Source organism: Leptodactylus fuscus, chromosome 4 (genome assembly GCF_031893055.1).
Source record: "Leptodactylus fuscus isolate aLepFus1 chromosome 4, aLepFus1.hap2, whole genome shotgun sequence".
NCBI classification, from domain to species: Eukaryota; Metazoa; Chordata; class Amphibia; order Anura; family Leptodactylidae; genus Leptodactylus; species Leptodactylus fuscus.
In genome coordinates, this window is record NC_134268.1 from 143969204 (window position 1) to 143987140 (window position 17937).

Sequence of the window (17937 nt, forward strand, 5' to 3'; positions counted from 1 at the left end):
TTTTATCAGAGGCAAAACGGTGAAAAAACGGCGGTATGGCACTTTTGACTTTTTTCCTGCTACAGTGTTTACCGTGCGGGAAAAATGTTTCTATAGATTTGTAGAGCGGGTGTTTTCGGACACAGGGATACCTAATGTGTATGTGTTTCACAGTATTTAAGTACTTTTATATGTGTTCTAGGGGAAGGGGGGGTGATTTGAATTTTTAATACTTTGTTTTTAACTATTCTTTTATTTATTTAGTTTTTGCATTTATTAGACCCCCTAAGGGTCTTGAACCCCAGGGGGTATGATAACTAATACAATGCATTGCAAAAAATCAGCATTTCTACATAGAGTAGCCTGCAAAAGAAAATCACTGCAGACAGGCCTGGGAGCCTTCACAAGGCTTCATGCCAACGTGGCTCCCGGGCGGCCGCCATAGTTAAACACCCGGCATTTCCATAGGTATAATTGATATGCTTCAATTTACAAAAATGCAAGCATTTTTGAAATGGCAGAATTTCCGCTGCAGATTTTGCTCTGTAATGTGTGGATGGGATTAGTCAGAATCCCATCCACTTTGCAGTTAATGTAAAATGCAGCGTTTTTGCCACAGCACTTCCACACCACCAAAATGATCCGTGTTCACAATATGGTGCCAGGACTTTATTTTATTTCTTTTTTTAACCCACTCTGAGTTATTTAGCAAAATCTTCTTCTGTCGGACAACCCTTTTAACATTGCCCCACTGAAAAAGTGGAAATTGTCCACAGCTGGGCATCAGGTGGAATACATATTCATTGTGATCTATTGTAAACATTGAATATTCAAAATCACTATAAAAACCGCAGGGATAATTTTTCATAGACTTTTTGGGAACAACTAGCTAGTCGTCTGGCTCGGGGTACAATTAACTTGTAATTTTCTGGTTTCAAATATCTTGTTCTTTTCATAAAAATAACTACACTTTGGAATGAGCGTCAGGCCTTTGAACATACTATTGGCTTGCAAATAATATTGTGTTAATGAAATAAATTACAAAGGTAAAAATCTATACCCCGTATGCCCAAACTCAATAAGAAAGGTCATAAATGGTTGTAAAAAGTTTCTTATGCTTGCTGTGACCACTCCAGGCTTCTTCTCATGTGGCTTATGATGTCACCCAGAACACCTCCAGAGGAATTTACTGGTTCCTTACTAGCGGTTTGGCATATACAATTCTTCACCTTATTATTGTTATGACAGTGCACACAGAGTTTTATAGCCAATGTGAAACCAGATAACCTTTCTTTTCATTTTTCTTTTCAATTTTATGGCCTCCACTAAATGAATTTTAGCAGGTCACCCACAAAAAAAGGTGCGATTTACCCCTGTAAGTGCCAATGGGGCCTACAATGCATTTCTGGAAATGTACTGCAGGCCCCTCTATGACTGAAGTGAAAGCCATACTCCTTTTTTGTATATCTTGTAAAATTGAGTTGTTAAATTAATCCATCTGGCATAGTTTTTAAGTTTGAGTTTATAGTTAACGCCTGGTTTTGGACACTCGATGCATGGGCTCGGTTTATAGATCCACATGTTTTTTTTCTTTGTTTCCTTTTGGCACATTTTAATGCTGAGCATTTATCTTCCTCCTACCCATATTTCTGCTCTTTGATTTATCTTTATCCTAACAAAGTAACACTGTAGGGATTTTCATTTTCATTCAAAAATGAAGAAACTACTTATACGGCTTTAATGAAACTGCTAGATTTTACGTGTTTTACAGCTCATAATCTGAAATACACATTGCTGTGAATACTGGGCAGGGTAGAAGTGCCTAACGTTATACATTTACTTAGATTATTATAATTAAATATCACTCTTTTTGGATGAAGAGAGTTACAGTTTGGCTAAATAAATGAGAATAGTAATTACAATGCCCCGATACGGTTTACTAGTCATTTATTTCGACTCCTGAAACTCTCAATGTGAAATAATTAAAAAAAAAAAAAAATAGCTTAAAAAATTCTGAAAGTATATAAATACAGTGCGACTCCTGAGTGAGCAGAGTAAGGATTTATTCACAAATTCCATTTTGTTTTGCGAGTCTTAGGCTTCAAGCACACAAATGTGGCAGTAAAAATCAAACGGATGGCAAATAGATTGGTATCCACGTGCTGCCTGTGATTTTCATTAAACCATTCACTTAAATGAATGGACTAAGCTGCAAAAACAGACAGGTATAGGACCTGCTCCATAATTGCTGCTGTTTTCTATGGCCTGTACACACATCCCTAAAAAACTATGGATGTGTATATGGGGCCATAGAAATGAATGAGTGTGTAGTTGCAGATAATATATGTTAAGGGACTACGGTCGTGTGTATGGGACTATGTGTTATGCTATGTAGATGTTATATATTACCTGCATTTACAGAGAAACACACCAATGACCATTTTCCAACTGGCTCTGACCAATGTAAACGCATAATATGATGACACATGGACTACAAGAGCTCAATGGGAGGGATTAATTAAAAAAAAAAAAAATTAAGTTATACATCTCCATGTTTTTGAAAAGTGCCCTGAGCTTAGCACAAGTGGGCACTTGCAACCCTATAAATTATTAGAATTTATACCAGATTTAGAGTCAATTAGATCTCACACCCTCCCTCGTGTAGATTTGTATTTTCGGGTCATGGAGGGGCAGAGGTGAGACTAATTTATTCATTCACATGTTCCACCAGCACACGGGAGATCAAGACTGGCGTATAGAATGACCAGTATTGAAAAATGCCTTATGCTATTGCAGCTGCCATGTGCGTCTCTTAATTTACAGAAATCTAAAAAAATCAATCCCAATGACCCAAAATAGGTTATTGTAATAGAATTAATTAAAGGTAATCAAATAAAAATGTTTAGCGCATAAGAAATACCAAACACGTATTATGATATTGTGTTGACATGATGTTGAGTTCTATGGTCTTGGCTTTTCATGTAAGTTGCTGTGTCATCTGCCAGTGATACACTTCCTAAGGTCTCTTTACAAGCTCTGAAAATTCTTTAATTTCTTTTTTTTTCTTTACAAGAACACTATCTCTGTACGTAGCACTGTTTTTCCCATTAGGAACATTAGATTTTTCAGGCAAACCCAAACAAACTCCTTTATAAGTCAGTGGGATCCACAGGTGTCAACTGGGAAATGAATCCAGCACTGTGGCTTTTTATGTGAACAGAAGCCACAACGTGAGCAGAGCCTTAGCATGTTTGCCAGTTTTAGTAATGCTATGGCCTCTTTCAGTCTTCAGCATCTGGTAAGAGCGTGTGTTAGGGAATCACATTGGTTAATACTCTTCTAGATACTTAAACATGGAGATTTCATAGAAACGCTACGACAGATTTGTCAGTGCCAGTCTTGAGTTTCCCTGCACTTCCGGAGGATGCAGTTTATTTATGAGGACAGGCCATGTGCCTAGGCTGAATCCTATAACCTTTTGTAAGTGGTGCATATTCAGTCTTCATAGGGAGCACTGCCCTAAATGTCTCTTTGTGGAAAGTGTAAAAATGCCTTGGGAACTAAGTTCATGTATAAACCTCTGGTTTGCATTGTGTTTTTACACCAGAAGACTGGTGCAGAGGCATGACAAATCATTGTATGCATTCCCAGTATGGTATGATAATTCACCATTATTGTTTGTTTGCAACCATTGATTATTTATTATTGAAAAAGATTATAGGCAAAGTTGCTGAAATTTGTTATTTTTGAACAAGCAAAATAAATCGTTTGCATATTCTCCAAAATGAACCTGTCAAGAGCTTCTTGTCAATGTGTTAGCGAGTTAAACAGAACACATTGAAGTCAATGGGAATCTGTTTTGCAACGCTGATGCTTACGCAAGTTATCTTGCAAGAATCAGCGCTTGTTACATCATGTGAATGCCCCCTCAAGTTCAAAACATTGTTACCCTTTAGCTTATCAGTCTATGTATATATACCTATACACACAATGAAGTACTACAGAGCTGTGAGCATAATATACAATATAATATACAATACAGTAGAAAAACCTTTTCCATTCTCTTTTTAGGAGCACATTTATAAACTAAAGGATTCCTATGATAGTCTACCCTAGTGAAATGTCTGTAGGGTTTAGTCTTCTCTGGACACGTGGAATCCACATTTCAGAATCTTTATTCTTCACGTATTATCTACACCGATTTATTTCCATTCCATTAAATTAATTCTTCGAGCCTATGATGAAATGGTAATGTTTGCATTTTCCTTGGGTGAGCTGACATCATATGAAATAACAGGTTTTTATGGAGTAGCCTGTGTGGGACCGACCATGCCCTGCTTGTAATTAATATGCATTTTGTGGCATTTATATTGTTCATTACATTATATTTATGAAGCCTTATGTATTTCTGGAATGGACCCTAAAATAATGTTATATGTAGGTGGTCCTTTCTGGCTGCCGAGTGCCTGTTTTATCATTAGCTTATAAGCATACCTCCAGTTAGAAAACCACTTTTCATAAATGAATAGTACAGGTGAATATAAGAAACTTTGTAATATATTTTATTAAGATAGTCTGTTTCTTTTTCCACTTATTAGGCTGTTCTCATCTTTATCAGCCTGTTTGTTTACATAGAATTGGTAGCTGTATCCTGCTTACACATAGAGCTCTATGGAGAAGGGAGGATGAGGAGGATGTTATTTGATATATTGTTTCTCTAGCATAGCTGTATTAAAGGGGCTCTATCAGCAAAATCATGCTGATAGAGCCCCACATATGCGTGAATAGCCTTTAAAAAGGCTATTCAGGCACCACTAAAGTTATATTAAACTACCCCCCAGTTTTAAAATAATACTCTAAAAAAGAATTTGATCAACTTACCCATCGTGCACAGTGGGCGGCCATTCAGGGTCCGCCGTCTTCTTCATCTACGCCACCTCTTCCTGCGATGTCCTCTGGTCTCGTCTTCCTCCGGCCTGGGCGCATGCGCAGTAGCATGCTGCTTCTACTATGGCTACTGCGCATGCGCCCAGGCCATTTTTTTTAGCAATGTCAGTTCGCGAGCGCTGGAGGAAGACGGGACCCGAGGACATCGCTCGAAGAGGAGGCGTGGATGAAGAAGACGGCGGACCCTGAATGCCCGCCCACCGTGCACGATGGGTAAGTTGATCACAGTCTTTTTTAGGGTATTAGTTTAAAACTAAGGGGTAGTTTAATATAACTTTAGCGGTGCCTGAATAGCCTTTTTAAAGGCTATTCACACATATGTGGGGCTCTATCAGCATGATTTTGCTGATAGAGCCCCTTTAAGAGAGCTCCTCCTCATTCACAGAATAGCAGACTATTGTAGCAACTAGAGATGAGCGAACAGTGTTCTATCGAACACATGTTCGATCGGATATCAGGGTGTTCGCCATGTTCGAATCGAATCGAACACCACGTGGTAAAGTGCGCCAAAATTCGATTCCCCTCCCACCTTCCCTGGCGCCTTTTTTGCACCAATAACAGCGCAGGGGAGGTGGGACAGGAACTACGACACTGGGGGCATTGAAAAAAATTGGAAAAAGTCATTGGCTGCCGAAATCAGGTGACCTCCATTTTAGACGAATAGTGGATTTCAAATCCGGGTCATATGAGAATGTGAACTTTGTGACTATGAGACAGGGATAGCTGTACAGGCAGGGATAGCTAGGGATAACCTTTATTTAGGGGGGAATGTTATTAAAAATAACTTTTTGGGGCTCTATCGGGTGTGTAATTGTGATTTTTGTGAGATAAACTTTTTCCCATAGGGATGCATTGGCCAGCGCTGATTGGCCGAATTCCGTACTCTGGCCAATCAGTGCTGGCCAATGCATTCTATTAGCTTGATGAAGCAGAGTGTGCACAAGGGTTCAAGCGCACCCTCGGCTCTGATGTAGCAGAGCCGAGGCTGCACAAGGGTTCAAGCGCACCCTCGGCTCTGATGTAGGAGAGCCGAGGGTGCACTTGAACCCTTGTGCACCCTCAGCTCTGCTACATCAGAGCCGAGGGTGCGCTTGAACCCTTGTGCACACTCTGCTTCATCAAGCTAATAGAATGCATTGGCCAGCGCTGATTGGCCAATGTATTCTATTAGCCTGATGAAGTAGAGCTGAATGTGTGTGCTAAGCACACACATTCAGCTCTACTTCATCGGGCTAATAGAATGCATTGGCCAGCGCTGATTGGCCAGAGTACGGAACTCGACCAATCAGCGCTGGCTCTGCTGGAGGAGGCGGAGTCTAAGATCGCTCCACACCAGTCTCCATTCAGGTCCGACCTTAGACTCCGCCTCCTCCGGCAGAGCCAGCGCTGATTGGCCGAATTCCGTACTCTGGCCAATCAGCACTGGCTAATGCATTGTATTGGCTTGATGAAGCAGTGCTGAATGTGTGTGCTTAGCACACACATTCAGCTCTACTTCATCGGGCTAATAGAATGCATTGGCCAGCGCTGATTGGCCGAATTCCGTACTCTGGCCAATCAGCACTGGCTAATGCATTGTATTGGCTTGATGAAGCAGTGCTGAATGTGTGTGCTTAGCACACACATTCAGCTCTACTTCATCGGGCTAATAGAATGCATTGGCCAATCAGCGCTGGCCAATGCATTCTATTAGCGTGAACTGAGTTTGCACAGGGGTTCTAGTGCACCCTCGGCTCTGCTACATCAGATTGCTACATCTGATGTAGCAGTGCCGAGTGTGCATCAGATGTGTAGTTGAGCAAAACTGACTCAGCACTGCTAAGTCTGCATTCGCATAGGAATGCATTGGCCAGCCTTCGGCCAATCAGCGCTGGCTCTGCCGGAGGAGGCGGAGTCTAAGGTCGGACCTGAATGGAGACTGGTGTGGAGCTATCTTAGACTCCGCCTCCTCCAGCAGAGCCAGCGCTGATTGGTCGAGTTCCGTACTCTGGCCAATCAGCACTGGCTAATGCATTGTATTGGCTTGATGAAGCAGTGCTGAATGTGTGTGCTTAGCACACACATTCAGCTCTACTTCATCGGGCTAATAGAATGCATTGGCCAATCAGCGCTGGCCAATGCATTCTATTAGCGTGAACTGAGTTTGCACAGGGGTTCTAGTGCACCCTCGGCTCTGCTACATCAGATTGCTACATCTGATGTAGCAGTGCCGAGTGTGCATCAGATGTGTAGTTGAGCAAAACTGACTCAGCACTGCTAAGTCTGCATTCGCATAGGAATGCATTGGCCAGCCTTCGGCCAATCAGCGCTGGCTCTGCCGGAGGAGGCGGAGTCTAAGGTCGGACCTGAATGGAGACTGGTGTGGAGCGATCTTAGACTCCGCCTCCTCCAGCAGAGCCAGCGCTGATTGGCCGAATTCCGTACTCTGGCCAATCAGCACTGGCTAATGCATTGTATTGGCTTGATGAAGCAGTGCTGAATGTGTGTGCTTAGCACACACATTCAGCTCTACTTCATCGGGCTAATAGAATGCATTGGCCAATCAGCGCTGGCCAATGCATTCTATTAGCGTGAACTGAGTTTGCACAGGGGTTCTAGTGCACCCTCGGCTCTGCTACATCAGATTGCTACATCTGATGTAGCAGTGCCGAGTGTGCATCAGATGTGTAGTTGAGCAAAACTGACTCAGCACTGCTAAGTCTGCATTCGCATAGGAATGCATTGGCCAGCCTTCGGCCAATCAGCGCTGGCTCTGCCGGAGGAGGCGGAGTCTAAGGTCGGACCTGAATGGAGACTGGTGTGGAGCGATCTTAGACTCCGCCTCCTCCAGCAGAGCCAGCGCTGATTGGCCGAATTCCGTACTCTGGCCAATCAGCACTGGCTAATGCATTGTATTGGCTTGATGAAGCAGTGCTGAATGTGTGTGCTTAGCACACACATTCAGCTCTACTTCATCGGGCTAATAGAATGCATTGGCCAATCAGCGCTGGCCAATGCATTCTATTAGCGTGAACTGAGTTTGCACAGGGGTTCTAGTGCACCCTCGGCTCTGCTACATCAGATTGCTACATCTGATGTAGCAGTGCCGAGTGTGCATCAGATGTGTAGTTGAGCAAAACTGACTCAGCACTGCTAAGTCTGCATTCGCATAGGAATGCATTGGCCAGCCTTCGGCCAATCAGCGCTGGCTCTGCCGGAGGAGGCGGAGTCTAAGGTCGGACCTGAATGGAGACTGGTGTGGAGCTATCTTAGACTCCGCCTCCTCCAGCAGAGCCAGCGCTGATTGGTCGAGTTCCGTACTCTGGCCAATCAGCACTGGCCAATGCATTTCTATGGGGAAAAGTTAGCTTGCGAAAATCGCAAACTGACAGGGATTTCCATGAAATAAAGTGACTTTTATGCCCCCAGACATGCTTCCCCTGCTGTCCCAGTGTCATTCCAGGGTGTTGGTATCATTTCCTGGGGTGTCATAGTGGACTTGGTGACCCTCCAGACACGAATTTGGGTTTCCCCCTTAACGAGTTTATGTTCCCCATAGACTATAATGGGGTTCGAAACCCATTCGAACACTCGAACAGTGAGCGGCTGTTCGAATCGAATTTCGAACCTCGAACATTTTAGTGTTCGCTCATCTCTAGTAGCAACCATTATCTATGTGTGTTTTCCATTAACTTCCTTCTCCCCCTCCAATAGACTATGTTGCCTTCTCCATTTATCAAGCTGCGTTACTTTTTACATACTTGATAAATAAGATATATTACAACGTTTCTTATTGTCGCCTGTAATATTCATTTCTGAAAAGGTTTTCATAATTGGAGGCACATTTTATAAGGAATCTACATCTTCTTAGCAGTGTATTTTTTAATGAATGGGCCTAGTCCGGAGGGTGGTGTCGCGAGGCGGATGCCGCAACTGAATTAGCCGCTTAATCTGCCTGAAGAAAGGGCAGCTCGCTTATTTTTTCCGCGAGTGGGAACAAATCGCTCGCGGAAAAAGGAAATGACCCGCTCCAATCGATTTCAATGGGAGGCGGTAGGATTTTAATGCAGATTCCGTCTCAAAATCCAGACCATTTTGCCCCGTGTGAACAAGCCCTTATAGCTTCTACTTTAGAGACATTGTAATAATTCCTGTAAATGCTAATAACTAACAGAGTTCCATCCTCTTTACCCTGTGCAGTAGCTCTCTATCTTGAAGCATTAAACTATGTCTCTACATTTGTTATATATATATATATATATATATATATATATATATATATATATATATATATACAGTGCCTACAAGTAGTATTCAACCCCCTGCAGATTTAGCAGGTTTGATAAGATGCAAATAAGTTAGAGCCTTCAAACTTCAAACAAGAGCAGGATTTATTAACAGATGCATAAATCTTACAAACCAAAAAGTTATGTTGCTCCGTTAAATTTTAATAAATTTTAAACATAAAAGTGTGGGTCAATTATTATTCAACCCCTAGGTTTAATATTTTGTGGAATAACCCTTTGCAATTACAGCTAATAATCGTCTTTTATAAGACCTGATCAGGCTGGCACAGGTCTCTGGAGTTATCTTGGCCCACTTCTCCATGCAGATCTTCTCCAAGTTATCTAGGTTCTTTGGGTGTCTCATGTGGACTTTAATCTTGAGCTCCTTCCACAAGTTTTCAATTGGGTTAAGGTCAGGAGACTGACTAGGCCACTGCGACACCTTGATTTTTTCCCTCTTGAACCAGACCTTGGTTTTCTTGGCTGTGTGCTTTGGGTCGTTGTCTTGTTGGAAGATGAAATGACGACCCATCTTAAGATCCTTGATGGAGGAGCGGAGGTTCTTGGCCAAAATCTCCAGGTAGGCCATGCTATCCATCTTCCCATGGATGCGGACCAGATGGCCAGGCCCCTTGGCTGAGAAGCAACCCCACAGCATGATGCTGCCACCACCATGCTTGACTGTAGGGATGGTATTCTTGGGGTCGTATGCAGTGCCATCCAGTCTCCAAACATCACGTGTGTGGTTGGCACCAAAGATCTCGATCTTGGTCTCATCAGACCAGAGGACCTTGAAAAAGTCTGTCTCAGAGTCCTCCAAGTGATCATGAGCTAACTGTAGACGAGCCTTGACATGACGCTTTGAAAGTAAAGGTACCTTACGGGCTCGTCTGGAACGGAGACCATTGCGGTGGAGTACGTTACTTATGGTATTGACTGAAACCAATGTCCCCACTGCCATGAGATCTTCCCGGAGCTCCTTCCTTGTTGTCCTTGGGTTAGCCTTGACTCTTCGGACAAGCCTGGCCTCGGCACGGGAGGAAACTTTCAAAGGCTGTCCAGGCCTTGGAAGGCTAACAGTAGTTCCATAAGCCTTCCACTTCCGGATGATGCTCCCAACAGCAGAGACAGGTAGGCCCAACTCCTTGGAAAGGGTTTTGTACCCCTTGCCAGCCTTGTGACCCTCCACGATCTTGTCTCTGATGGCCTTGGAATGCTCCTTTGTCTTTCCCATGTTGACCATGTATGAGTGCTGTTCACAAGTTTGGGGAGGGTCTTAAATAGTCAGAAAAGGCTGGAAAAAGAGATAATTAATCCAAACATGTGAAGCTCATTGTTCTTTGTGCCTGAACTACTTCTTAATACTTTAGGGGAACCAAACAGAATTCTGGTGGTTTGAGGGGTTGAATAATAAATGACCCTCTGAATAAACTTTTCACAATTTTAAAAAAAAATTAAACAAAGAAATAACATTTTTTTTTGCTGCAGTGCATTTCACACTTCCAGGCTGATCTACAGTCCAAATGTCACAATGCCAAGTTAATTCCGAATGTGTAAACCTGCTAAATCTGCAGGGGGTTAAATACTACTTGTAGGCACTGTATGTATATATATATATATATATATATATATATATATATATATATATATATATTCTTCATTTATATAAAAAGTAGACCATACAAAAGCGGCTGCCACACAAATAGATACACTTTTATATATTTTAGAACATTAATATAATATTAGTATACCCAGATTACCGACAGGGTGCAAATAAACCATACAGTTACAAATCTGTGTCTATCATTTTATGAATCCTGTACTTTTCCCACTTTCATAAAACCATTCCTATATTGATATGTTTTCATTGTCTTGAAGCTGCAGACTGTAACATACTTTGCTCTACTGCTTGGCCTTTTTTTTGTGTTGTTTTTTTTTTTTACCTTTTGTGTTAGGGAACGTTTTATAGGTTCATAAATAGTAAAATCTACATTTAACTGCAAGTTTTATATCTATTATGGGAAAAGGAATTCTTTTGTATACCTTGCAGTAAGATTTGTCAGTTACTGTCTGTAGCAGGGATCCTTTTTAAGACTCAGAACATACTGGTCTTACAGGGGCTATCTGGTTTCTAAGATTGATTAGCTGCTTTGCTCACTCACCCTACAAACTGTAGCAGCCCCATTGAAGTCTATGTCTGTACGGTTTAAAGGTACCTCGCTGCCTTGGTAGTGGTGATCTGCAGAAGTTCCAGCTGTCAGACCCCCGCAGATCTAATATTGATGGCCCTCAGGATAGGACATCAGTCTTAGAAACCAGATAACAGATATCTTTTGTGGACACATTTATAAATCAAAAGAATCTGTGAACAACAAATCAGAAAATTTAATAGTTATATTTTGGTATGTATTTGTAAGTTGTTGGCATATTATTTTTTTTGTTTCATTGATGTATTTGTGCTGTTTCAGGGATGGGAAGAATCGGTGGATGCCGCATTATCTCACCTCCTTAGGACATGTTTATCTAAGAGTTCTAAAGAACAAGCGCTAAACCTCACCAGCCAGTTAAGCATTCCAAAAGATACATCCAAGCTGAAGAAACACATCACCTTATTGTGTGATAGACTGGCCAAAGGTGGAAGGTTGTCTTTAAGTGCTGATTCCGGATCACAACAATCTCATCTCATGGCAGGTAAAAGTTTTTGAGATTTTAAACAATGCATGGTGATATTATGGTATCTGAGTATCCCTTCTGATAAAGGCTCAGAACATTGGGGAGATTTATGAAGACTGATGTTTCCAACACCAGTCTGCATATTTGTTGCGCTGACGGTGTGTCTACCTCCTTTATGACAAGTCACACACGGCCATGTGCTTACAGTGAAATCTATGCCAGCTCACAGCCGGTGTAGACTTCCAGCATAATTTATGCCAGGTTTTTTTTGGGGGGTTTTGCCCCATTTTCGGGAAAGTGGCGTGGGCAGGGAAAAATCACTTATGTTAATTTATAAACTTCCCCAATATGTTTGCTAGCCATCCAACTAAGAGAACATTAAAATAACATGTCCAAATAACCTTATCCAATGGCTTCAGAGAGATTTTAGTCACAATACCTATTTAATTACTTAAATTTATAACCTACTGCATATACTCGAGTATAAGCTGAGGCCCCTAATTTTACCACACAAAACTGGGAAAACATATTGACTGGAGTATAAGCCGGGGGAGGGGGTTTGGGGGGGAATCCGCCATTGCCGTTAAAAAGTCTGGTCATGTGCATTACAGCTTAGTAACTCCATGTGCCTCATAGTAATAGCAGTTAACCCCATCATGTCCCTCACATTAACCCCCTGTGTGTCTCACATAAGATTTACTGATATGTGGAACATAGGGAGGTAATAATTAGGTATCTTCATAATTAAGGTCCTTCATTAGTACCCTCATGTGTCTCACATATTAGTAACCCTTATATGGGGCACGCAGAGGTTAATATGAGGGACATTATGGGGTTAACTGCTGTTATTATGAGGAACATGGAGTTACTGAAACTAAATTAATAACCCCAAATGCCTGACATTACTAATAGTAACCCCAGCAGGTACCTGTGTGTTTTACTTTCACTTTATTCTAGCTTTCTCTGCTCGATACAACAGACATGTTCTATAAGACACAATGAATCCTGGCCACTGACCTATCTGCAGATGTTACATTCTAGTGGCTACAGGACCTTTCATGACATCACAGTCACATGACCTACATGACAAGCCAATTACAGAGCAGTAGCACTAAAGGACATTCCCCTTTGTTTAATTTATGCAGGTCCTTGCAGGTCTCTGTGCTCTGTGGTCCCTAACTCGAGTATAAGCCGAGGGGGGCTTTTTCAGCATAAAAACTGTGCTGAAAAAGTCGGCTTATACTCGAGTATATATGGTATATGCCTTATAGAATACAGATGCTGTATAATCCTATAAAGCAGATTGTAGTTCGAACTATGGGGGCATTATACCTGTGTGGAGCCACTAAGGAGGTTTCATCATTGTATGTTACACAAAGGAGGCTACTATTACTGTATGGATCACAAAAGGACTGGGTTGTGTTGAGACAGCATGATTAGGACTGGGTGGGGTTAAAGGAGGGTCTTAAAATATGTAAATATAGGCCATGTTCAGCTACTGGTCAGCATGGACCTTCACCTGCAGACCTCGGTCAGTGGACCTTTACTAAAAGTATTTGAGTATCTCTGCTATAGAAGGTACCTTTATGCAGTAGCTGTAAAACAACAAAAAACTAACTACCAGCCAGTAAATTGACCTTAAACATTTTCCTTCCCTTTCTGTCAAAGAAATGTTTAATATGAGAACTGATTTCATGGCCTCTTAACTATATCAACAGCGTGTTGAGTTTTTGGAATGTTTCCCGTATTCCACTATTTGCAGAGTGGAATATGAAAAGTCAAAGGACTTGTAAATAATACCTACCCCCTTCATATGTTTAAAGAGTAATGACCGTGATGAGAGTCAACATCCTCCTGGGATAGTAAAGCCCTTTTTTCTCATGTTTGCTCATTGAACTCTCATAATGGTTACCAATATTTTTTATGGCTATATGTAGTCTTTAATGACAGACAAGGGAAACCAACTTGTTCGCGGTCTCTCATGGCTATTGTGTCTCATATTCTTGTTCATTTATAGCAATAAAATTCTTCAATCCTGTCCTAAATATTTTCTAACTTTGGGCCTTGATTTGCATATATTTTTTATTTATTAGTGTAGCAAAAATAGTTTTTATTGGGGATGTGCAGGGCTTTGTCGTTGTCATAAATCGAAGCTGATATGGTTTTTTTTTAGTTTTAATTTATGGGCTAAAAATTAAAAATAAATGTTTTTTTTGTTAGAATGTGGTTTGCTCAGTCAATAATACGCCAAAATAAATAGAGATGAGTGAATATACTTGATTGAATACCTCCATCGCATAGCTCCCATTGCAGAAACACGTCCGAGGCTTTGATTTTTTACTGCCCCTCCCACCTTCTCTGGCGCCGGGAGCAATGCGATGGAGGTATGCAATCGAGTATATTCGCTCATCTCTTAAAATAAATCTTTTAATTCTCTTATACAGATTAATATGTACATTGTGGAACCCACTGAGAACAATGTTTTGGATGCTACTGTCAACAGCAACAGTTCATTGGTTCACCACATGCAGAAAAGTCACAGGATGGGGGGAATTCATCAAGTAAACTGGAGTAGAGGGAGTACATTGTGGCGTACATATCGTGCAAATCCCGTTCTCCCACTAAACATACCCCACTAATCCTGAACTGCGCTACACTCACCACATTGTGCGAGTGTGGATGGAGTAGGGGGGGGGGATGGGACCTGAGCCTGACAGATTCATTATAACTCTCGCCAGTTTTCTGGGGTTGTAATGGAAATCTATGACCGTTCTAACTGGCGCAGCTTGCCATTCTGGGGTAAGGCCTCCTTCTCTGTGCCAATAGGACCTTTATTAAGGCTGCCCCATTGTCTCGTCACAGGGAATCCCTGTGATACATTCAGTTTGTCCCTAGAAAATGCAGAAGCAGTATATTCTCTATTCTGAAACACAATTCTGTATTCACAGGGAGTTTCTATCAGGAAATTACAATAAACAGTAAGTTGTATGGTATTCTTAATGAAAGTGTACTGTACAGTATTAATGTCCTACAGTTTGTCAGATTTTGTGCACAGTATTGAAACCGTACTTAAATGTAAATGAACATTAACCCGTTTATCCAGTGTTATAGGTTTACTAGAATTTTTCTCATTTTGTGATCTACCTTGGAAATTGCTTTGTTATAGTAATATGGAGAGAGAGACTTTTTATAAATTCTGATTTACTCTACATTCATATATTATAGAAGGGTCTCAGGTATTTTATCTCAGACTCTGCTCATTTCCCTGCTTTCTGATCCACATACAAGAGGAATATATAATATTATGAAATTTGTGTTATACAACATTTTTTACACATTTTTTGACCATGGAAAGTGATATTTTTACTCTCTTTGTAATTGTTATCATATTTTGTATTTTTCCTTTAGGATTCAGTATGACCTCAGTAATTTCTCTGGACAATGCATAGTTTTCATCTTTTTGTAGTTTGTTAGTACTGTTCTTTATTTCCTAAATAATCCAGTTCAGATCTGCAGTCTGGAGTTATGTGTCCTAACATTATTCACTGGCATCACTAGGAGAAAGCATGGACCCTCAGAATAAAGACCCAGACGCTGGAATCTAATCCTAGCATCGCATCTTCTTCTATGGAGAACCTTGGTCTATCCTTGTTGCTTCTCTGCCAGATTTCAACAGTGGAGAATGAAATGTGAATTCCAGAAGAGGATTCCTGCGTGGATACCCATAAATGCCAGTTAACCTCTGCGGATCTGTAAATTTCGTATTTAGTATACAATTGTGTGCATACTTTTTATATAGTACATGTTTACAGCTTGATGACACATTATCAACCATTTGTAGAAACAGAGCTACATAAGGTTACTGAAAAATCCTCATAGGTTACCAAATGCAATAGTGAGATCATATCTGCTTATACCCAATAGCGCAAGCTAGTCATCCTATGTTATCAGCTACCTCCAGGTTAAGGGCCATATGTCATACTGTGATTCATGTCATAATTAGAAATCTTTCCGTTTTTATTACTATGATGAATATATCAGATGCTGATAAATTGTAAGCTACCAATTTACAAATAGAACATGTATAGTTTACATTTTAGTATGAAGCCATAATATGAACATTTGTAACATATCGTATGATAAAACAGCAGTTACTAATAACAGAAGATTTTTCAGAGAGTTAGTGATTGTCAGTGAGGCCCTTTTAGTGCTTTTCTACAGGTAATATATTCTGTATACTGTGAAGTCACTTTAAGACAACCACACAAAATTGCATTGAGAAGTGTTTTACTATGGGGGTGGTCTTCACAAAGAAGGCTGTGAGTATGCTTGCTTAATATACATTGGTACTGAAAAAATCTGCTACAAGAAATTTAGTCTAGATACACGGGGTCTTCCTCTCAAAGAGGTGGTCTTTTGGAGAGCTTTCACTGTATAATGTTTAAAGGGAGTCTGTCAGCCGGAAAATTTGTGTCAAACAAATTCCAGTACGTTGTAGGGTGGCTTCTACACTTTCCAAAGTTGTCTTTTTCAGCATTTGCAGCTCCAGTTTCATGAAAATCTGTGTTTTATTCATATGCAAATTAACTGACACCATCAGGCATGCTCAGTACAGTCAGCACAGCACTTATCATGACCGATCCAGATGATGATCGCCTAGAGGAAGATGTCACTTAAGTATAGAGGATAGAGCTGTAGTTGGGGCGGTTATCTAGAACAGAATATGAAGCCTCAGCTGGAAAAAAATACCAGTAAAGCCCAGTTCTTATAAATGCAACTGCAATGCTAAAAAAAGAAAGGCATCTTTGGAAAGTGCAGAAGCAGATCTGTAAGATACTGTCATTTGTTTAACATCAATTTTTCTGTTGACATTCTCCTTTAACGGATGTACTATTTGATACAGAATATCATTCGATGAAGTGTATATACTACAATCAACCTCCTTTTTGTAGCAGACCTAGGTACACAATGTTTTTCTAGAAGAACATGCTAGGGCTGGCTTAAAAGGGGTTACATGGTTTCATTAAAAAAAAAACAAAAAAAAAACCCTGTCTACAGGCCAGCATGATTTAAAAGAAGGAAACAAGTTGGATTTACTTTCAGTCCCCTGCCCATCCATCTCTACTTCTCTCTGCTGGTATTTGTTGATGGGTTACAGTGGTGACATGATGCCAACAGCAAGTGACTTCTGCCTCCAATCACTGGCCTTAGTGGTATACAGACTATGGTCAGTTATCATCCGAAACCGTTCAACCCCTTTAAAGGACTTTTCTAAGCCCCAAAACTGAACTTCAGGTAAATGGAAAATAATAAATTTTCCCACTATCCCAGCTGCAGGTTCTAGTGAGTTCCAATGATGACATCCATGGCCAATGACCACTGGCCTTAGCAGTCATGTGTTGTAATAGAATACATCGTTGCTACAGTTCTGGAACAGTGAAGCACCTGACTACCACGCGTGACTGCTGAGGCAGGTGATTGACTGCACTGGCCATTGACGTCATACTGAATGGATTGAGAGGAACAGGACCCAACCACAGCAAAGGCAGGGTGCAAAGGAGGTGAGGATCACTTTCTTTTTTAACCCTTTCTTTGTCCTTCGTTCTTTTTCGGGGTGAGAGGGGCTCAGAGTAACCCTGTAGGATAAGACCACACCTTGCAGAAATCCAGTAGAAAAAAAAAAATGAGATTTTTTGTCTCATTCACACATAGAGGGAAAAAAAAACCTGTGGAAATGCCGTATCTTCAGAAATGACTTATAAAGGGTGGTGAAAAATGAAAAATGCAGCAGGAAAACCAGTGAATATGAAAGCTTTTTTGCTGCGTTTTTTTCTGGTGCGTTTCCACAGCATTTATTAGCTACTTTTTCACAATGTGTGGCTTTAGCCTCAAAGTTCTTAGCATGAAGTATTTTCTAGAGAGCCATTTACTTGCTTACAGATGACTGTATGTACGATAACAATGAGCAGGGTGTGTGCAAAACATTACTGTGAAGGCAGCGCATGTATGAGCAATATGTTGGGATAGATTGCTGTGATTGCCATGTAATTTTTTATTACTCGAAATATTTTTT

At 40.9% G+C, this 17937-nt stretch overlaps 1 protein-coding gene across 2 annotated transcripts in view; it reads left to right on the top strand.

Moving 5' to 3' along the window:
• The window catches only part of BBS9 (Bardet-Biedl syndrome 9), a 273973-nt gene extending 256391 nt beyond the window's left edge, over positions 1-17582 (top strand). The window contains exons 21-22 of one of the 2 annotated variants that reach the window (XM_075271098.1): positions 11660-11882; positions 15273-17581. In XM_075271098.1, the coding sequence (XP_075127199.1) occupies positions 11660-11882; positions 15273-15313 (264 nt within the window). In that variant the 3' untranslated portion in view covers positions 15314-17581. Of the gene's footprint in view, positions 1-11659; positions 11883-15272 lie in introns of both variants that reach the window. The other variant, XM_075271099.1, reaches the window with a different exon arrangement.
• Positions 17583-17937: the final 355 nt, after the last annotated feature.